This window comes from Nothobranchius furzeri, chromosome 4 (genome assembly GCF_043380555.1).
Source record: "Nothobranchius furzeri strain GRZ-AD chromosome 4, NfurGRZ-RIMD1, whole genome shotgun sequence".
NCBI classification, from domain to species: domain Eukaryota; kingdom Metazoa; phylum Chordata; class Actinopteri; order Cyprinodontiformes; family Nothobranchiidae; genus Nothobranchius; species Nothobranchius furzeri.
In genome coordinates, this window is record NC_091744.1 from 82,300,209 (window position 1) to 82,322,245 (window position 22,037).

Sequence of the window (22,037 nt, forward strand, 5' to 3'; positions counted from 1 at the left end):
CAATGTTAAAAATAAAAACAGGCTTTTTTAACTTGACGTCAATAATTAAAAACAAAAAATAACCAACTAAATATTTTCAAATGAATCTAAATGATAGATTATAGAGATTAAATAAGCAGGTCATGTCTAATAAATCTCATCTATCTCTGTGTGTGTGTGTGTGTGTGTGTGTGTGTGTGCGTGCGTGCGTGTGTGTGTGTGTGTGTGTGTGTGCGTGCGTGCGTGTGTGTGTGTGTGTGTGTGTGTGTGTGTGTGTGTGTGTGTGTGTGAGTTCTCAGAGTATTTCTGTCTCATCACAAACCAAGACTTTCGGGATTTATTTGTTTTTATTTGGTTTTCCATGAAGAGGAATTTGAAATGAAAAAAGATTAAATGAAAACCAAAACAGCTCAGATTTAGATTCGGTTTGAAGTTTTTGTGTTAAAACAAATTTAACTTTAAACATCTGCACATTATTCAATAGAAAAAGTTTTTGTGATTAACTTTATTATCATGATTTATTTTTTCCAAATGAAGATAATTTTGTGTGAAAACTTCAAACATCTCAGTTGAAGAAGAAAAAACATTTGATATTAAAGTCCATAAAAAAGAAGAACACTGAAGTCCAATCCTCCTGAACTCCAGCTGCAGATCGAGGCTCCGCGCATCTTTTAGACTCAGTTTATTGTTTGTTTTATTTTCCAGAGAAGAAAAGATGGACCTCCTCTGATCCTTCATCCTTCATCACTCAGATGATTCTGGGATTGACTCGTGAACAGAATATTTGGTCCTTTATAGAAGAAACACTTTGTTTCCTGCAAACATCTCTTTTTACTGAGTGGCAGCTCCGTGCCCCAACCATGTCGCGAGTCCTTCACACAGAGAATATTTGCTCTGAATATTTCAATCGACCATGACGTGATGAGAAGCAGTGCGTAACTGTCCCTAAACTTCAGAGACAAAAACGAATTAAAGAGCGAATCACAATTACGCATGCGTAAAGATGACAGTGAGGCTTCCGTTTTTGGTTTTGGGTTCTGGTCTGAACAAAGAAGGGGTGATGATGACACAGGACGAATAAAAGACCTGAGTCAGCTCATTATTAAATCTGCTCATTTTTACGCATCTGTGCGTAAAAACGCCAAAGATTCTTCGCGGGGCTCATTTAAAGCGCAGCGTGTCATCCGGGCATGTGAGTGACAGGTAAGAGCAGAAGGGAAGTCCTATCCGGTACCAGTGGTTCTGTGGAGCAGTGAAGAGCCCAGACGGGCTGAGAAACGAACTCTCCACTGGCGCATCTCCGGTGCGGCTGCGCGTTTCCTCTTCGCTCTTTGATAAGATGCTCTCGATCGTAAAACCTTTGGATCTGTCTCTTCTCTGAACGGATCCTTTCGGGAACCGGTTCGTGTATCCAGCGTAGCTGACTGCGCACAGCGGATCCCTCTCTCTGAACACCGGTTCCTGGTGGAGATGCGCGCCATCCATCCACAGCTGAGCGGAACGGGTCTCTGTCTGCGGGCCGTCCGGTCTCCTCTCCCCGGAGGGAATGGGGTCTTGGTTCTGGAGGGCTTTATGTTTGTGTAGGAGAGGATTCTGATGCTGCACCACGTGGTTCACCTCAAAAAGACCCGTTTTAGTTTCTGGTTCCGTGTTTTTCACCTCCTCACCATCTCCGGGTGCCTGCGTTGTCCTTCTGTCACCCGGATGTCCGTGGGAGTTCTGGTGTTCTCTGGGTGGCCCCGGGACCCTGATGCGCTTGTATCCGGGGTCTTTAGAGTCCAGAATCCCCTGCTGGTTCTTGGCCTTCCTCTTTCTCCGGCGGTAGTTTCCGTTTTCAAACATATCCAGACACCTGGTGTCCAGGGTCCAGTAGCTGCCTTTGCCCGGCCGGCCCTTCTCTCTGGGCACCTTGATGAAGCAGTCGTTGAGTGACAGGTTGTGGCGGATGGAGTTCTGCCAGCCCTGCTTGTTGTCATGATAAAACGGGAACCGGTCCATGATGAACTGGTAAATGCCGCTGAGCGTTGCGCGCTGCGCCGGTGCGCTCTTGATGGCCATGGCGATGAGCGCGATGTAGCTGTAGGGCGGCTTCTGCGGGGGCTCCTGGCGGCCCGGCACGAAGCTCAGCGCGGTGGGCACGACGCCTCTGCTGTCCGCGCCGTACACATAGATCAGTGGGGGCCCGGAGAGGCCCAGGGCCGGCGGCGGCGCTCCGAGCCGGCTGTGGAACAGAGCCATGACGCGGTGAGACCCGGTGAGTGAAGCTTCCTCCCGGAGCGCCTCTCCTTCTCTAAGTGAGTCCCCAGATTCATGAGCCCCCAGAAAAAGGTTAATAATTGTTGTAGGTTTGCTGTGTTCTGTTGACTTTGCGCTGGGAAATAAATCGTCCATCATAAACAGTCGGCGGAGTTCTCAGCCCACCCACATCAATTAAAATTTCATTGCGCTGAAAGTCCCTCACCCCCCACCGGCAGCCAATCAGGACCCGCGGAATTCCCTCATCTGTTTACAGAATTAGCCTCTTGATAAGTCTGCCCACCCAGGTCGAATCAAGCTGTGTTTATTTGGAAAAAATTTCCGGGCACCCAATACATAAACGCGCTGATGTGCTGTTTGAAATATCCCGTCCACCCAGAGCTGCGAGATGCTCACACAGAGAGAACAAGCAAACACTGCTGCGGCTTCACTCAAACCAAAACACACAAAATAACTCCAATTCCGTTTTCTCACTCGTGCGGCTGGAGCCTCGGACGCGCAAACAGGAGAGCCAGACGCGTCTGCGGACAAACAGACTAACCCTAACCCTTCATCCATGGTTAACATCACTGGAAAATACAGGAAAAATCTGTTGAAACGCGAGTTTAATGAATGAAAACATCCAAAATGAACGGCTGTTGGAGAAGAGTTTGATTTATTTGTCCCGAGAAGCTGCGTTTCCTTACAAGGACAACAGTCTGCGTTATTTGTAGATGTGCGCAAGATGCTTTATATTATGTATTTTCCTGTTTATGGGTCAGAGCAGGATTATAACAACTTTACAAGTGCGCGCAGCTGGACTCTGCTTACATTTGGGTTTCGGAGCTTTTTGGTGCATAAACTCTGACGTTTCTCTGTTTCTCTCAGCGGCAGCAGGCGGTGATTCATTAGGAAATTAGCCAACATGTGAGGAGGACGAGGAGACCACCGACGCATCTTCAGACCAACCGGAAGTTCAGAGACATTTAACCAGATCTGCTCGCTTCTAGATGTTTCATTAATATAATAAATGTTTTATATGAAATCCAACATAATCTGAATAGTTGCTGACTGGGATTAGAGCAGCCATGTACAAACTTTTTAAGATGAATGCAAAAGTCACCAAGTTATAACTTCTTAATGCAAAATAACTTTGATGATTTTTTTATATTTATAATTGCTCAAAATACGCCTCAGACGTATAAATGTTAAAAAAAATCAACAGGCTGCTGAAAAGAAACAAATCCCACCACTTAAATACAATGTGGAGCCACACAATTTGAATTTGAACGCCAAGAACGGACCCTGGGCCACACTTTGGCAACACCGGCTAGAGCCATGATGGTGCACCATTTCTCTGAACTAAAGCACAGCTGAGCAACAGGGAGCTGGATCTGGAGTCTTACTGTACTTCCTGATATGTGGACACCTCTTCTCTGATTGGCTAACAGCAACACGACTCAATCACTGAGTCTGCTTACTCTGCAACGTTGATGTTTTATCTCCGCAAACACGGTCTGCTACGTGGTGGAGTTGCTAATGCTAACAGTTAGCTTCTACTAGCTTAGATGTTCTCTACTGTTTCCTGGACGCTAAACCAACCCGTCTTGAGTCAGATGGGTGAGTCCATAAGTGACAGTGTGACGTAGATCTGTCAGGATTTTCTAATTCTAGAGTATCACCATCTGTTTTCTATCAGAAGCTAAAGCTAGGTGTAGGAGACTATTTTCATGTTCAGCCTGCATGAAACAGTCGGAGTGACCCGTTAGAATCAGAGACAATCATTAAAAACGGGTTTTCAGTGAACAACACCTTAAAGGCTTTTACTCTGTGTAGAGGGGCATGGCGACACCTGCTGGACAAGTAAGAAACTGCACCACTGTTTCCTTGGTGAGCTTCAGTGGAAAACTTCTTATTTCTCCTGCTGTTGCTTCTTTTTGGGTGAAACTTAAATTTATGACATTTGACCTGAAACATTTTAACCACAAAAAATAAAATAAAATAAATCACACTTTTACATCGCTCTAAAGATTAGAAAACATTACTAATATATTACTATTAAACATTATTATTATAATGATGAGATCACATCTGTGCTTTAATTGTTAAAACTGAATAAACTGGATCTTTAAACATTTTTCTGTTTACATGAAGCTTTGTTGTTTTATTTCTCATTACTTTATTTTAACAATATTGTCAAATTAAAGCAGTTTTTTATTCTCATTTTAAATGGATAAATGCAAATAGATGTATTTAAGCACCTGTAAAAATAAAACATTAGAGTAAAACAATTAAACATTATTATCAGGTTAATCTCAAAATGCCTTTTTTTAAAAACTGGTCTACTGTGTGTGTGTGTGTGTGTGTGTTCCATCTCTTTGCCTCCAAAGTGGTAAAATCAGGTGTTTTATACACTCCAGAAAAGAAAAAAAAGCAAATATTGTTCAAACAAAACAAGTTACTTCATTTATTAGTTTGAAATAGAACAAAATAATAAAATCTTTTAAAAAATAAATAATATTTTAAAACTGTTTTAAACAAAAGTCCAAAGAAGCATTGGGGTGGAACCATTTCCATCTTTTTCCACAAAGATGAACTGTTTTCATCACATCCGAACTCTGAAACAGAAACACGACGTCCCGACAGAACCGCGTGACACAGAGATAAAAGCTCTAGAGTCTTTTTCTCAACATTAACAAAAACCCAGACAACCTGCGAAGCCTCCGAACCCGGCCTCATCAATCCTGACTTCAGCATCGGGTTTTATAAAACAGCACCAGCGGAACACTTTAGCTTCTGTTTGAATTGGACCCAGATGACAGTAGAATGAAAAATCCACACTTGACCTAGAGAAGCTTAAGAGTCTCTGAACCAAAGGAAACGTCGCTGTGGTACCATCAGCTGATGTTTGGAGGAGGTTCTGCTGGTTTCGGAGTTAAAAGGTACTTCACAGCCCAGTGCAGAACAGACGCAGCCACTCTGAACCGACTGAAGTCCTGCAGGTTCTGTCCGGTCACACTGTAGGTGTATGAGAACCTTTTGCCATCGATGTGAACAGAGGAGGTTGTTCTCACAGCTCTTTGTTTTGGACCACTCCCCTCTTTGGTTCTGGCGGGTTCTGGTTGGGTCTCAAAGAGCCAAGATGGCGGGCTGTGGCTGAACTCTTCCTCCTCCACCCTCTGTAGTGGGACATCGTGTCGCTTCCTCTTCAGGTTCCTGGTGTCGACCTGAGCCCTGTCCTGATAGTCTCTGTCCAAAGCTTGAAGGTTCTGATGAGTCCTGGTGTTCTGGGTGGTGTCTGAGGCAGGAGGTTCTGGTAAACTCTTCTCAGCTGAGTTAGTGGGCAGGATGCTGCTGTTCTGCTGTTTTTGGTAGGGAGGGAGGGAGATCTGAACATAAGGTGAGCTGGTTACCATGGTAGCAGAATCAGGTCCAGATGTGGTACCGGAGAGGGTCGGTGTAGGTTCTGGAGAAGATTCAGAGCTGATGCACGGAGGAGGGTAGATGTCCCAGGGGTTGGATGTAGGCCTTCGAGTTACTTCCTCCTGTGGGAAGTCGTCCTCTGTCAGAACAGCTGAGCTCTCTTCTGCATCACGGACCGATTCCACACCAGCCGGTTCTGGAATCTGCCCGGTTGCATCATTATGAGCTGCCAGCTCTGTCCCTGTGTGCGTCCTGAGTCCAGCATCTGTCCCCGTCTCTAAATGCTGAGGGATGAGAAGAAACCTCACTGGGACAGTGAAAGGAGTCTCTGCCTGGTACCTGACCCGGTCCTGGTCCCAGCTGGTGGCAGGTCCGGTTATAGATGAGTGGTAAGCAGAAGCGGAAGGTTGTGGAGTCGTGTGTGTGGTCATCCTCTCCACGACATCATTCACGCTGCTCCGCAGCCACTCTTCCTGCCACAGCAGCTGGGACAAGTCGGGTTCGTCGTGGCTCCTCTGGGAGTCCTGAGCTCGCTGCCGGGCGCTCCAGGTCTGATCGATCTTCATTCTGATGGAGGGCAGGGAGGTGTAGCAGGGCGTGTGCTGTCTAACCAGGCCGGCCTCTACTGTACTCAGACCGCTCAGCACCAAGTAGAACCTGGAGGTGAACTTATCGGGAGTCACGTCAAACTGCAGCCGCTCGACCTGAAGGTGCACCGTGGCGTTTAGGAAGTTGTTTAAGTTCTCCCGACCCTCCTCCTCCTGGATCCGCGCCCAGGCGGAGGCGGTAAGCACGGCCGGTATCTTCACCTGCCCGTCGGACAGAAAGAGCACAACATTGGGGCCCTCGAAGGCCCGAAGCTTGGATTCAGGCAGATGACTGACCTCGAGGACATACGCCTTCAGCCAGCGTTTCCTTCCCGGTGTTCGGTCTCCGTCCGGGGCTCCCGCCTCCTCGCCTTCCCGGTCGCTGTAGTTCAGAACCAGGCCTTCTATCCACGGTTGCATCGGCTTGTGTCGGAGCCGATACATGTTCGAACTTTCGGGGGTTTAGCTTACAACAAAAATGCAGTCCGAGAAGGAAAAACCACAGACATCATATACGAGAACAACAAAAGTTTCTGTGTACGCGGCTTTTAACTTCCGCCAGGAAACAGTCCCAGCGCTGAATGGTTCCACCACAACAAACTAAACTAAAATAAATACAAAGAGGTACTAAAATAAGTACATAATGATATATATTTAAATAAGAACGAAGCAAACAAAAACCAGGTCCAATTCAACAGAGGTTTTCTGGAAAAAAAAGCCTTGGTTCAACTTCTGCAATTAGATATTTTACAACATTGTAAACGCATCCTGGGAGAAGTGAACGTCTCTGTGTCAAATCATCATCATCATCATCATCATCATCATCATCATCATTTAATAATTCCCCTTTTAACGACACGAACGTTAGCTTCAGATTAGATCTTTGCCAAGAATAAAAGAAAATATAGAAAATAAATCTGATTGTATACTCCTTGTGTGCTCTGTATTTTTAAAATATATGTATGTGTTTAGAAAATATAGAAAATCAAAACGTTTACATAAAGCTTTTACTAACGTTGGGTAGAATCTCATTAAACCTATTAAACCATTTTTTTCTAGATTCAGGGGACATTGAACGCGTATGTTATGACAGGCATTAACATTTTGTTTATAGAATAACTTATATTGAAAGTAACGTTGAAAGTTTCTTAAAAGGGGTTGCTTTAGATTTACTTGTACAACTTTTTTTTGTTCAATAAAATTCTATTTAAAAGTGTCGCTTTTAGACGATTACGCATCATTTCCGCCTAATTTCTGAAACGTTCATGTATCCTTGACAAACCTAGCACACTTAATTGTTTCACGGAGTGAAAAGATGATACTTCATATTTCCATATATTTGCAACTTTATCATACCAACAACATATATGTGTTAAATACCTTAGCTCTAATCTTAAATAGAAAATTTATTTATTAATTTATATATGATTTTTTTCCATCTGTTTACGTACTTGTTTTGTTTTGTCCCATGGCCTTGAATGCAGCACCACACATGTCCACCCTTTCTCATGGTGTTGTGAGTGGAGTTCGGCACTCCCTGTGCCAGAAACACCCAAAGCTTTCAGTAACCTAAAGGTAAGACGTTTTTAATAAGTATTAAAAATAAAACACACAACGTAGAGTTTGAAACGATGTCTTTTCACATTAGCCGTTTGTTTACATTTAGGTTCTATTTTGCTACTAGCCTAGCTTGATTTGCCAAATCTCATTTAGAAATGTGCCAGTTTAAGAGTTTTCAGCTAGTTACAGTTTAATAAACGTTTGTTGATCAACAGATTGTATCTTTGATGAATCGTCGTGAAAATTTACACTCTTCGGGAGTGTTTAAATTGACAAGCAAAAAGGTAATAAATATTTCTTCTAATATAGCTCGTCGTGCTCTGATTGCAGGAGTAAACAGTGCGTAGGCAGTCCAGATTAACGACATGCCCAACTCCACGTCCAGCGAACCCGGTTCGCGGGTTTCGGATCCACAGCACTCCCAAAAGCTGCTCAGAGTTCTTCGTACTTTCTGGCAGGAGCAAAGCTTTCACGATGCTCTGCTGGTTGTCGATGGAGAAGAGCTTCCAGTTCAGAAAAACATCCTGGCTGCTGCCAGCCCATATGTCAGGTGAGTCATACCTGCACACGTGTGGCTTTGCATTTGCTATTTGGGTGTGGCTGCTCACAGGAAGGATCCCGCCGTTTATGTTCTGCCATGTTCTGGTGTTAGGACTAAACTGAACTACAATCCTCCCAAAGAAGATGGGTCCACTTACAGGATCGAGCTGCAGGGAGTCTCCATGGTCATCATGAAGCAGATCCTGGACTACATCTTTAGCGGAGAAGTGAGTCTGGGCACGTTGTTCTTACTGTAATCCGTTAAAGCTCTATTTTAGGATTTGACACATCGAAAGAAAGCAGCTGCTTAAATCCTAAAGAATTTACTTTTGTTTACTATTTATTAAAAAGTTACAGATCAGGATGACATGTAGATTTTATATTTGACTCTTATTCCCACAGATCAGCCTGAGTGAAGAAACCATCCAGGACATGGTGCAGGCGTCAGACCTGCTCCTCATGACAGACCTTAAGCTGCTCTGCTGTCAGTTCCTGGAGAGCTGCATAACTGCAGAGAACTGCATCGGCATCCGGCTCTTCTCCCTGTGTTACTGTCTCCATCACGTCCACTACGTCGCCACTGAGTTTCTGCAGACGCACTTTCGTGATGTGGCTCTCACTGAGGAGTTCAGGGAGCTGCCCCATGATCGGCTCTGTGAGCTGCTAGCCATGGAGAAGCTCAATGTGGGGAACGAGAAGTACCTACTGGAGGCTGTGGTGCGATGGTTCGCTCATGACCCCGACGACCGCAGGGTGGGTAAGGCTCAATGTGGAGGCCGGAAACGGAGATTATAACAAAACAAAAACCGTAGGGAAACACAAACTGAGTCAAACAACAGGATTTTTCTATTTTTTGTAGTTTTGTAATGACTGTTGGTGTTTGGTTCATGAAAGCTTCTTCTACATCAGGTCCACATGAAGGAGGTGATGTCAGCAGTATGGCTGCAGGGTTTGGACCTGAGTTACCTGAGAGAGCAGGTAGAGTAACTGGAAATGCACGTTTTAGGCTCTGGGAACAGAAAAGACTTCCATCTCTCAGGACCATTTATAGATTTTAATATTCTTCCTTCCAGAATAATTTAATTTGTTATTTAAAGGGGCATTATGGAAGTTTGACAGCCAAAACATGTATAGAAATAATAAATGTCTTCTTCATACATTCTCCTGCAATGCCCTGGTCCTGTAGAATGAGCCCTGGCATTTTTACTGTGATTGCCTGTTTTTCTGTAAAATCACAGAAAAAGAGAGATGCTCGGGTCGAGCAGGCTGCTTCATGCGCGTTCACGCTCAGGCATCGCCCGTAGCATTTGCTATCCGTAGCTTTAGCAGCAGAGAGAGAGGCAGTGCCACTTTGTCGCTGTTCCTAACGCCTAGTGACAAAGCTAGCTACATTTCTGAGGACCCTTAGCTACTTTCTGTAGAACTTTCTTCTAGATATTTCCTGCAAATTAGCAACAAAATAGCCATTTTCACTCCGAACCGTTCTTTGGTTTGACGTTGTTTCAGCTGTCATCAAGGATATAAAAGTTACAGATACTGTGAATGTTACTAGAGTGTAGCTCACCTTGTAAGATGTCTGACTCTCATGCAGAAGTCCTGTGTTCGATTCTGGATGTGAACAGAGTTCATTTAGAGTTTCTTTTTTACATTAATGATAGGGTTAGGGTTAGGGGACGACATAAGGAATGAGCCATCTACAGGATTCCCCAAGATCCGGAGCGCCGCAAACGTTGGATCATTGTAATAAAACGCGCTAGTGACCGGGCTTAAATGAAGCTGTGGGATCCTGAGAGTAAAGGTTTTCGCTTATGCAGCGACCGCTTCATATCAGGTACTTAAACCAACGTTTCCTCAACTGTGTGTGGTAATTATTTTAAATGCTTTTATTACTATACTTAGTGGGCTTCCTAAACGTATTATGGCGGGGCTTTTTCTGTCTTATTACTCATAGCAACAAGTAAACGTCACGTAAAACATTGCCTCGTGTTTCTGCGTGCTGCCGTTTACGTGTTTTATGATCACAGCAATTAACCGGCTAAGCTGTATTTAATTTTTAAGCAATGGTTGATCAATTGTCAGATCACACATAAAAAGCACTTTGGATTGCTGTTATCTGTCTCACCGAGTCAGATCTCAGACAGATCCTGAGACGCTCCTGCCTGACATATTTATTTTATTCACGGAAAAAAATCAAACTAGTGATTTCTCTTGGCGTTCAGTTTATACATTCAAACAGCACAGCACTCTGTTTAAACTACTTAAGTTACATGTAATTATTTGTCCATCCATCCATCCATTTTCATCCGCTTATCCGGAGTCGGGTCACGGTGGCAGTAGCGTCGAGAGGCCCAGACTTCCCTCTCCCCAGCCACTTGGGCCCAGCTCCTCCGGGGGAATCCCAGGGCGTTCCCCGGCCAGGTCCGGTAAGAAGTCCGCTCCGACAGCTTCTGGCGTTTTTAAAAAGTATCCCAGGGGCACGGTAAGGGTCGGAGATGTTTAGTCTATTTAATTTCTGGCTATATAAAACGATTTCTTCGGTTTTACAGTGTGAAGTAAACTCAGACGAAGTAAAATCCAAGTCGATCCCGTTCATTTTGTTTACCTTTATTGCCTGCCAACATGGCGTCTACTCTCTGAGAGTCACGTGACGTCTGGAGCATGTTACTCATGCCAACAAACAAATAAAATACCAGTCAGGAATAAACTCCTGCTTGTATGTGAGAGCTGCAGTCTGGCTGTGCAGTCAGCAGTCACCAGGGCTTTTTTTCCTCAATTATTTTAGTTTATATATATATATATTTTTTTTCATTTTGTTAGATTTCTCATGATCACAAAACTCTTTTGATGTAAAAACCAGCAGCTCAAACTTTAAAATCGACTCAGAAACTGGAATAAAAAAATGTTTCAAATGTTGTTTTTCTTCAACTCCTAATATTGTCCAGTTCTTTTTCTTTGAGTGAACTGAACGGAATGTCAGGATGTTAGACTCACCTCGGTTTTAGGTTTGATTTGTCCTCTGGTGCTACATCTTCAGTCCACGGCAGAGCCTTTGATGAGGGAGGTGATCCGAGAGTTCTGTCAGAAGAACCTGACGGAGGCGCCGCTGCAGGGCGAGGCCATGATCGCCGCCTTCAAACCCAGAGGTTACTCCGAGTGCATCGTCGTCGCTGGAGGAGAGGATCGACGGTAGGCCGACCCATTTTCTCCTGGCTCTGAAATCTTCCTCAGCTCTCTGGAAGTTAAAACCCTGTTTTAAGCCCGTCTGTGTTACCTTTGGGGTTTCTCAGATTCAGCTGAAGAACTCAAAACAAATAGTTTTTAAGTCTTTAGAACTTTTGGTCCACCTTAACAGATCACAAGAGGAAGGGAAGCCACCGTGTTCCAGCTGGTCTGATGGTTTCATTCTTCACAGAACCAAGAAGCTGACAGCTGCGATGCGCTGCATGTGTCCGCTCTACGATACAAACAGGCAGGGCTGGATCGAGCTGCAGCCCATGAGCGTCGCCCGTCTCGGCCACGGAGTCGTCGCTGCCGGTCGGTTCACAGAAATCCTTCAGAATGTCCGTTAACCAGAAGCATTAGATCGGTGATTAACAGGATCTTCTTGTGTCTCTCAGAGGGGTTTCTGTTTGTGTTGGGAGGAACCAATGAAAACAACACGGTCCTGGATAGTGGAGAGAAATACGACCCGGACTCCAACTCCTGGAGCCCGGTACCGCCGATGCTGCAGGTACACCACTTCAGTTACTCTTCAGTTACAAGTAGAACTGAAATGCTTCCTGCTTATGACGTAAGTGCATGCATATATGCAAACATGCAAGAGGAAAATACAGAAAACTCTTTTAGTCTGCACTTGGAAATGCACGGAAATCTCTAATTCAAATTTACCTTAACAGCAACGCAAAACAGCACGAAAGGAAAAAAACTATTAAGATTTGTTTGAATGTTTTTATTTTTGACCAATAGGTGTCACTAAAACGTCTCCTCACAGGTCGGACTCACTCACCTGCTCAGGTTTTTTATTAAAAACTGGATTTTTCGTGTCCTGCTAAAATGAAATTTCATCCAGTTTCACTTTAACCTTCATCACTTTGTTCAAGTTCTGCTTTCTACCTCCTCCTCCTCCTCCTCCTCCTCCTCCGCCTGTTTAGCCGCAAAGCAAATGTAAATTTGGACCTAAGTTCTCCTCAGTTACCCCTGAAGCAGGCTGTCAAAGCAAACTGGTCTTTCAGCCACCGACGGTTGGTTCTGATCCATAAAGGGGAAACTGGTCCGTTCACCCAGAACCTCACCGTCTCAGGTTTTCAACATTTGACAGAGAAACTCGTCCAGAAACCAAACCTGCATTTATAATATTTTATTGCATAATATTGTAAAATATAATAATAAATACAAATAGTAAAAATATCTTTTAATATTTCTATAATATGTTTTAAAACTTTGTCACATTTTTAAATAGTTAATAATATTTCTATTATATAACTAATAATTAACACTAATTATTAAAAAAGAAAATGATCTTTTCTATAGCGCCTCTCAAGATAAAAATCACGAGACGCTTCACAAAATCAAAAAAATTAAAACATAAGAAAGATTTTAGAAAATGATGAAAAATATGTTTAAAATAAGCAAAAATAGACAATTGTGATTAAAAAATGCAAAGAAAGAGAGAGAAAGAGAACAGGAAAGAGGGAAATCAGTGAATCCTGGGGAGAGCAGAACAAGGAGAGGGTGATGATGAAGGTCACACCAAAGCCTGAACAGGTGAGTTTAAAGGAGACCACTGAGTCCACTGAGCTCAGGCTCAGGGGGAGAGAGGTCCACAGCAGCAGATGATCTGTCACCTTTGACCTTTAGCCTGGTGCTGCACAACCAGTGCAATAACATGTTCTGATTCATGTTCTGGTGTTGGTGACATTTTTGTTTACGTGAGCTGATCCCGGGGCAATCTCTTTCACTCAGAACCGCGTCCCAAACCCAGAATGTTGTTCCCGTTTGAGGATTTAATTTGTCGTGTCGCAGGCTCGACAGAACTTCGGTGTGGTGGAGCTGGACGGCCTGATCTACGCCCTGGGAGGAGAGAACGAAGACACGGCACTGACCACCGTGGAAGTTTTCGATCCACATTTCAGCTGCTGGAAGATGCAGTCGAGCATGACGATGATCCGTAAGGTAACCAAAACACAAACCGGACTCACGGCTAAAGCCATCGGGTCCGACCGGAACCGGGACTGTTGGGGACAAACTGAAGGTGAAGTCTCCTTATAGTCTTTAAGTGGAGATGGTGAAGAGGTGTCGGAGGGTTTGTAGGAGGTTAAAAGTTTTTTTTACACACCTGAAGTTCTTGTAGGTGCTAAAAGGACCCTTTACAAGGTTATTGGGTGACGGTGGCACAGGAGTTAAGTGCCCACCCCGTAATCGGAAGGTTGCAGGTTCGAGCCCCGCTCAGTCTGTCGCTGTCGTCGTGTCCTTGGGCAAGACACTTGACCCACATTGCCTGCTGGTGGTGGTCGGAGGGACTGGTGGCGCCAGTGCTCGGCAGCCTCGCCTCTGTCAGTGCGCCCCAGGGCAGCTGTGGTTACATCGTAGCTCATCACCACCAGTGTGTGAATGTGTGTGTGAATGGGTGAATGACTGATTGTGTTGTAAAGCGCCTTGGTAGGTTCCAGGACTCTAGAAGGCGCTATATCAAATACAGGTCCTTTACCATTTTACATTTACCAATGAAATGTCACTCAGACCCCCACCGCCCTCTTTGACCTTAATACCGCACTTGCAACTTCAGAGTGGCGGGCTGCCTCCTGTTGGACTCCGAAAAAACTGGAGCTGCAGGCTGCTTCCAGCACGTTTCCTGCATGTTTTAGATCATGAACACAGCTGATTTGTTTAATTTAGTGATGAATCACTCCTGAAGACTAATGAAGGCTGGGAGACGTTTCAGCTGTTAGATTAAGGAGTTAAAACGATCAGCGCGCAGCAAGGAGAGAAGTAGAAAGTTCAGTTTGACCACAGAGAATTAATAACGGACACTAGGGGGTGCTAAAGCAAGAAAAACTGCCAAGTGTGACTTGAAATGCTTTTTTCCCCTCATCCTATTCTATACACAAACACGAAAACCTAAATTCTTTGAACCCGTCTCCGGTTTCCTAGGAAACTTGTATTGTTAAGATGGCCCTAAGATCAGTCACAATAAGTTAAAGCTGTGGTCCTCTGGATGGACAGCCTGCTAAAAGCTGCAGCTGGAGCAGGATGCATAAAGGGATCGGTGCCGTTGAGTCTGTGTATCATTCTATATCCAACTTAAAACCCAAATTCAAAACATTATTTTAAAGGGACATAATGGAAGTTTGACAGCTAAAACATGTATAGAAATAATAAATGTCTTCTTCATACATTCTCCTGCAATGCCCTGGTCCTGTAGAATGAGCTCTGGCATTTTTACTGTGATTGCCTGTTTTTCTGTAAAATCACAGAAAAAGAGAGATGCTCGGGTCGAGCAGGCTGCTTCATGCGCGTTCACGCTCAGGCATCGCCCGTAGCATTTGCTATCCGTAGCTTTAGCAGCAGAGAGAGAGGCAGTGCCACTTTGTCGCTGTTCCTAACGCCTAGTGACAAAGCTAGCTACATTTCTGAGGACCCTTAGCTACTTTCTGTAGAACTTTCTTCTAGATATTTCCTGCTAATTAGCAACAAAATAGCCATTTTCGCTCGGAACCGTTCTTTGGTTTGACGTTGTTTCAGCTGTCATCAAGGATATAAAAGTTACAGATACAAAGGATGTCACTGGTGCTTTAGCTCACATAGTAAGACGTCTGACTCCCATGCAGAAGACCAGAGTTTGATTCTGGGTGTGAACACAGTTTATTTAGAGTTTCTTTTTTACATTAATGGTATATTTTTTTGCAGTAAGATGCCCAAATTTTTGAGACGCGCCGAACGGCATTGAATTCACAGATAAAAAAGATGTGGGTTCAACTTTCATTTTGGAACAATTTTTCAAGCAAGGGAAGGGAATGGTCTGAGCATGCAGGAGGACTGACCCATCTTAAACCTTTGTCGGCTGTGCTGAAGAGAAAGGTACAGAACCAAATTATTTAATTAATTAGCTGCTCGTTCTCCTGTCCTCTGACACACACACACACACACACACACACACACACACACACACACACACACACACACACACACACACACACACACAGGACTGTCTCAGCTTTTATTTTCGTTAAGGAGTGTGCACGTACAGCATGCGCGCCTCGTGCACGAGCCTACTATTGAAGCTGCCGTTACGCTTTTGGCCTGAGGGGGCAATCGCGAGCATAAAAATTCAAAACTCCGTAAAGTCCCTTTAAAGTACATTTTTTATTTGTTTAAGATTCAGATACAACAACTTAAACAGATCTTGGTCTCATCTGGTCTGTTTTAATGTCTAATCAGAAATACGAAACAGACATACTTCGGGTTTTTCCCAGTAAGATGTGCATTACCGGTTCATTTCCTCCTTCAGGTCGGCTGCTACGCCTCCATGAACAAGAAGATTTATGCCATCGGTGGCGGCTCCTACGGAAAGCTGTTCGACTCCGTCGAATGCTTTGACCCTAAAACCCAACAGTGGACGGGCCTGTGCCCTTTGAAGGAGAGGAGGTAACAGAAGAAGACGACTCACAGTTCAGCATGCAACCATTTATGTCTGTAGAGACGTGTGATGCACAACAGGAAGTGAAACACTAGTGTGTGGTTGCTGTCACAATCCCAGAGCTGATCACTTAGTTTCATTTTGACATGAGTTCCTCCACATTTCCAGACATGGAAACATTCCTGCATGCACAAAAATCCCAGGATGTTAGCGTTTTTAAAATGTGCAGCAGGTGTTCATGTGTTCATCTGAGGATGAAGGACCGGTTTTTGGAACAGAACTTCCTTCCTACTGTGGTGTTAGTGTAAAGTGCGTCATCGCCCCTAATTCTGCCGTTTCCTGTTGCCTCCTTTGTGGCTTTAGAGAGATGGAGAGAGATTATGTTGCTCTTTGCTCTTTGCTCAAAATAAATAACCAGAATTAAATAAAATCAGTCAATGGATAAATAAAATACTAAGAACAGTTCTTGAATCGAGTTTAAAGGCAACAAAACAAAATTTAGACTTAATTGAATCTTCTTTTACGTTCATCAGTGTGTCCTAACCCCGTCACCATCAGTGTGTCCTAACCCCGTCACCATCAGTGTGTGAATAACCCCGTCACCATCAGTGTGTCCTAACCCCGTCACCATCAGTGTGTGAATAACCCCGTCACCATCAGTGTGTCCTAACCCCGTCACCATCAGTGTGTCCTAACCCCGTCACCATCAGTGTGTCCTAACCCCGTCACCATCAGTGTGTTCTAACCCCGTCACCATCAGTGTGTCCTAACCCCGTCACCATCAGTGTGTCCTAACCCCGTCACCATCAGTGTGTCCTTACCCCGTCACCATCAGTGTGTCCTAACCCCGTCACCATCAGTGTGTCCTAACCCCGTCACCATCAGTGTGTCCTAACCCCGTCACCATCGGTGTGTCCTAACCCCGTCACCATCGGTGTGTCCTAACCCCGTCACCATCGGTGTGTCCTAACCCGGTCACCATCGGTGTGTCCTAACCCGGTCACCATCGGTGTGTCCTAACCCCGTCACCATCGGTGTGTCCTAACCCCGTCACCATCGGTGTGTCCTAACCCCGTCACCATCGGTGTGTCCTAACCCCGTCACCGTCGGTGTGTCCTAACCCCGTCACCGTCGGTGTGTCCTAACCCCGTCACCGTCGGTGTGTCCTAACCCCGTCACCGTCGGTGTGTCCTAACCCCGTCACCGTCGGTGTGTCCTAACCCCGTCACCGTCTGTGTGTCCTAACCCCGTCACCGTCTGTGTGTCCTAACCCCGTCACCGTCGGTGTGTCCTAACCCCGTCACCGTCGGTGTGTCCTAACCCCGTCACCGTCGGTGTGTCCTAACCCCGTCACCGTCGGTGTGTCCTAACCCCGTCACCGTCGGTGTGTCCTAACCCCGTCACCGTCGGTGTGTCCTAACCCCGTCACCGTCGGTGTGTCCTAACCCCGTCACCGTCGGTGTGTCCTAACCCCGTCACCGTCAGTGTGTCCTAACCCCGTCACCATCAGTGTGTCCTAACCCCGTCACCATCAGTGTGTCCTTACCCCGTCACCATCAGTGTGTCCTAACCCCGTCACCATCAGTGTCCTAACCCCGTCACCATCGGTGTGTCCTAACCCCGTCACCATCGGTGTGTCCTAACCCCGTCACCGTCGGTGTGTCCTAACCCCGTCACCGTCAGTGTGTCCTTACCCCGTCACCGTCAGTGTGTCCTAACCCCGTCACCGTCAGTTTGTCGTAACCCCGTCACCGTCAGTGTGTCCTAACCCCGTCACCGTCAGTGTGTCCTAACCCCGTCACCGTCAGTGTGTCCTAACCCCGTCACCGTCAGTGTGTCCTAACCCCGTCACCGTCAGTGTGTCCTAACCCCGTCACCGTCAGTGTGTCCTAACCCCGTCACCGTCAGTGTGTCCTAACCCCGTCACCGTCAGTGTGTCCTAACCCCGTCACCGTCAGTGTGTCCTAACCCCGTCACCGTCAGTGTGTCCTAACCCCGTCACCGTCAGTGTGTCCTAACCCCGTCACCGTCAGTGTGTCCTAACCCCGTCACCGTCAGTGTGTCCTAACCCCGTCACCGTCAGTGTGTCCTAACCCCGTCACCGTCAGTGTGTCCTAACCCCGTCACCGTCAGTGTGTCCTTACCCCGTCACCGTCAGTGTGTCCTTACCCCGTCACCGTCAGTGTGTCCTTACCCCGTCACCGTCAGTGTGTCCTAACCCCGTCACCGTCAGTGTGTCCTAACCCCGTCACCGTCAGTGTGTCCTAACCCCGTCACCGTCAGTGTGTCCTAACCCCGTCACCGTCAGTGTGTCCTAACCCCGTCACCGTCAGTGTGTGAATAACCCCGTCACCGTCAGTGTGTGAATAACCCCGTCACCGTCAGTGTGTGAATAACCCCGTCACCATCAGTGTGTCCTAACCCCGTCACCATCAGTGTGTCCTAACCCCGTCACCGTCAGTGTGTCCTAACCCCGTCACCGTCAGTGTGTCCTAACCCCGTCACCGTCAGTGTGTCCTAACCCCGTCACCGTCAGTGTGTCCTAACCCCGTCACCGTCAGTGTGTCCTAACCCCGTCACCGTCAGTGTGTCCTAACCCCGTCACCGTCAGTGTGTGAATAACCCCGTCACCGTCAGTGTGTGAATAACCCCGTCACCATCAGTGTGTGAATAACCCCGTCACCATCAGTGTGTCCTAACCCCATCACCATCAGTGTGTCCTAACCCCGTCACCGTCAGTGTGTCCTAACCCCGTCACCGTCAGTGTGTCCTAACCCCGTCACCGTCAGTGTGTCCTAACCCCGTCACCGTCAGTGTGTCCTAACCCCGTCACCGTTTGTGTGTCCTAACCCCGTCACCATCGGTGTGTCCTAACCCCGTCACCATCGGTGTGTCCTAACCCCGTCACCGTCGGTGTGTCCTAACCCCGTCACCGTCAGTGTGTGAATAACCCCGTCACCATCAGTGTGTGAATAACCCCGTCACCATCAGTGTGTCCTAACCCCATCACCATCAGTGTGTCCTAACCCCGTCACCATCAGTGTGTCCTAACCCCGTCACCGTCAGTGTGTCCTAACCCCGTCACCGTCAGTGTGTCCTAACCCCGTCACCGTCAGTGTGTCCTAACCCCGTCACCATCAGTGTGTCCTAACCCCGTCACCATCAGTGTGTCCTAACCCCGTCACCATCAGTGTGTCCTAACCCCGTCACCATCGGTGTGTCCTAACCCCGTCACCATCGGTGTGTCCTAACCCCGTCACCATCGGTGTGTGAACGGCTGATTGATTGTAGTGTAAAGTGCTTTGGAGTCCTCTGACTCACGAGACTTCTCATAAATGATTGAGTTATCTCTCTCTTGTCAGTTTTGTTTTGTTTTTTTGAGTCATTGTCGAAAATAAAACACGTCATCATTTATTTCAACACATTAAAGAGTTGGTCATCAAGTTCTGGTCCGTCCCACTTCCTGTTTCTTTTCAGTTTTTAGCCTTTTATTCTTTTCAAGTTCAGTTTTATACTTTAAATAAAAGTATAATTGAGTCCTTTCTCATCCGACACAAAGCAACAAATGACATCTTGTTATCACGTTTACTCTACAGTGAAAATGAGAAATGATTTGAATGATTTTAGCGGTAATAAATAAAATAAAATAACTCTCCTGGTGGTTTCTGGTTCGGTTCAGGTTCGGTTCTGTGGCGTGTGGCATCGGTCAGGAGCTCTACGTGTTTGGGGGAGTCCGAAGCCAAGAGAGCGAAAATCCGGAACAAAGACAGATGATGACCTGCAAGTCGGAGTTCTACCACAACGACATCAGAAGGTCCGTAAATCTGGTGGCTGTCGGAATTCTGTCTCCAAAGCTTCTGAAGGAACCTGGTTGAGCTCCCAGACCCGACCCAAATCACACACCGGGTTTTTTCAGATGGTCTTCCAGTATCTGACTGGGCCGGACGGTTGGTGACCAGTTGGAGACGGAACAGATCTTGTTAGTTTTGAATCCTCTAGAGAATCTCAGCGTCTTGCTCTCGCGTCGCTGGAATTCTGATGATGTTCTCAAACGTTCTGTGACAGATATCCTGAGTGAATCATTGAGGGTGTCGGGAACCCGTCTTGGACTTTCATGTTTATTGTGAACCAGCCGTCCAGAACCAAGCCTTCTTTTTACCGTGTGTTCTGATGCAGGTGGATGTTCCTGGATGACCAGAACCTTTGCAGCCCGGCCAGCTCGTCCTTCGTCTACGGCGCCGTTCCCATCGGAGCCAGCATCTATGTGGTGGGAGATTTGGACACGGGTCAGTACCGGGCTCAGGACGCGCTGTATGGTGGAGTTTCTGAAGGTGCTGGTGTTGACCCGTTATTCTGCTGTGTTCAGGAACCACTTTCGACTACATCCGAGAGTTTCGCCGCAGCACGGGGACGTGGCACCACACCAAGCACATGTTAACCAGCGACCTCTGCAAAACCGCCTGCGCCGCCCTGCGCATCGCTAACTGTCGACTGTTCCGCCTCCAGCTGAGCCAGGGAATGTTCCGGATCAGAGTGTGAGTCCTGGTCCTGGTGCCGGCGCCATGTTCGCTGTAGGTTTGGGGTTAGGTCGCGCACAAACACTAAAGTACTTAACCTTCACAGATTGTCGAGGATCCTCCTCTGGTGGATCTTTGATGGGACGCATTCCCCATAGTCTCAAGGTTTAAGGAGTTTTTTAATATTTTCTAACTAACTAACGATGGTTCTGTTGTTTTAAAGGATGTTTTTCACATTTTATTTTTAACGATGGATCAGAGATTCAACATTAGCTTCTGTTTTTTGCACGTTCCCTCACGCCTGCAGCCTTGTTTCTAACAACCGGAACATCCAAGGCGTGCTGGGGGGGTCCCATCTGTCCCAGTCCCATCTGTTCCACACTTAAGCTGAGAGATAATTATCCAAGTTTTGCCTGAAATTATTTCTTAGAGATGAATTTGAGTTTAGGTTTAAATCTTTATAAGTGACACAGTTAGGAACCGTCCCCTAGAACCTCAGTGGGCGGGGGCTGGTGCTCAGAGCGTCCGTTAGCGTAATGGTTGCTTGTCCCAACTGTTTAGTCGCTGGCATTTTGAACACAATAAAGACTTTTTTTATTAGAGATGCACGATTCTGAATTTTAGGGCTAATACTAATTTCAGTTTCAGAATTTGGAAGATTTCTGTTCATCTTCAAGGTCTCATTAACAGAGAAGAGGCACCCATTTTGAATTTGAGAGTTAATTTCACATTTTCGTGCAGCCCTGATCTGCTGATGCAGATTAGATCCGAATCTGATTAATCTATAATTCCTAAAGTAGAAAATTAAGCTATTTTTATTCCAGATTAACCAGAAAATTCTGATTCGGGAGTCAAAAATCGCTGTTGCTAGCATCTTAGCACTGGCGAGTTCACAAACCTAGAAAAATGCAGCAAAATTTTAGAACAATATGCAGTTTCATTTGTCATAATTAAATATTATTGATGGTACTGACTGCAAAAATACACACATTTTCTCACTGCTCTCATCACGAGATTACGACGCGTCACTCACAACTCTTGGTGGTGCAGCTTATAGTCGACGAGTTCACGTGCAGATTCGTGCTGCAGAGAAAATTACTGTTTTTTGTCACTTTTTAAGATCTAAGCAGATTTTTTTTTTTTTGCATTTGCAAAGATTTATTTTTAAATTATTGTGCAGAATTTTTAGTTTCCAATTATCCAGTCATGAAGCGTATTGACCAGTTCCATTCACCAGCTGAGTTATTTTTTATTTTGCTAAATCTTTGCCGATTTAGCCTCAAAATCAGGTTGTGTAGTGGGCGTCTGGAGCAGAAAACGCAAGTAATGTGAGACAACTCAGAGAGGAGTTGGAGAAACTAAATCCAGTATCTGACTGGATTGGGAACAAAAACCGGTGACCGGAAGTGGACTGAATGGGTACGCCCTGCATCAAGCTGTTTGTCAATGAGTCCTAATTATGTTGACGTTTGCAGCTTATTCTCTTTTTATTCAGTTTTATTCTCCAAATCCTCTCAAAGTTGTCTCTGTTTCTTGAAGTTTTTACAAATCAACAACGGA

General features: G+C 45.8%; 3 protein-coding genes across 3 annotated transcripts; 1 reads left to right on the top strand and 2 right to left on the bottom strand.

The window, feature by feature from the left end:
* Positions 1 to 311: 311 nt before the first annotated feature.
* On the bottom strand, positions 312 to 2,431 carry foxl1 (forkhead box L1). The gene has a single exon (XM_015965164.3). It carries the CDS (start codon positions 2,371 to 2,373, stop codon positions 1,141 to 1,143), a length of 1,233 nt encoding a protein of 410 aa, XP_015820650.1. The 5' UTR covers positions 2,374 to 2,431; the 3' UTR covers positions 312 to 1,140.
* A 2,218-nt stretch (positions 2,432 to 4,649) lies between these two features.
* On the bottom strand, positions 4,650 to 6,802 carry acd (ACD shelterin complex subunit and telomerase recruitment factor). The gene has a single exon (XM_015965165.3). The coding sequence runs from the start codon at positions 6,666 to 6,668 to the stop codon at positions 5,112 to 5,114; it is 1,557 nt and encodes a 518-aa protein (XP_015820651.3). The 5' UTR covers positions 6,669 to 6,802; the 3' UTR covers positions 4,650 to 5,111.
* Positions 6,803 to 7,687: 885 nt separating this feature from the next.
* On the top strand, positions 7,688 to 21,079 carry gan (gigaxonin). The gene is made up of 13 exons (XM_015965166.3): positions 7,688 to 7,799; positions 8,115 to 8,334; positions 8,437 to 8,551; positions 8,727 to 9,077; positions 9,234 to 9,302; positions 11,359 to 11,510; positions 11,737 to 11,858; positions 11,942 to 12,054; positions 13,347 to 13,496; positions 15,832 to 15,968; positions 19,640 to 19,774; positions 20,137 to 20,246; positions 20,327 to 21,079. Exons 2-13 carry the CDS (start codon positions 8,150 to 8,152, stop codon positions 20,497 to 20,499), a joined length of 1,812 nt encoding a protein of 603 aa, XP_015820652.1. The 5' UTR covers positions 7,688 to 7,799; positions 8,115 to 8,149; the 3' UTR covers positions 20,500 to 21,079.
* The last annotated feature ends 958 nt before the right edge of the window (positions 21,080 to 22,037 follow it).

What these genes read in the sequence shown, in the direction of transcription:
- foxl1 (XM_015965164.3), bottom strand. Translation starts at nt 2,373, where the DNA reads ATGATGGACGATTTATTTCCCAGCGCAAAGTCAACAGAACACAGCAAA.
- acd (XM_015965165.3), bottom strand. Translation starts at nt 6,668, where the DNA reads ATGTATCGGCTCCGACACAAGCCGATGCAACCGTGGATAGAAGGCCTG.
- gan (XM_015965166.3), top strand. Translation starts at nt 8,150, where the DNA reads ATGCCCAACTCCACGTCCAGCGAACCCGGTTCGCGGGTTTCGGATCCA. An exon ending in ACTACATCTTTAGCGGAGAA is followed by an intron (nt 8,552 to 8,726) that starts GTGAGTCTGGGC and finishes TTATTCCCACAG; the next exon opens with ATCAGCCTGAGTGAAGAAAC. An exon ending in TGCCCTTTGAAGGAGAGGAG is followed by an intron (nt 15,969 to 19,639) that starts GTAACAGAAGAA and finishes GGTTCGGTTCAG; the next exon opens with GTTCGGTTCTGTGGCGTGTG.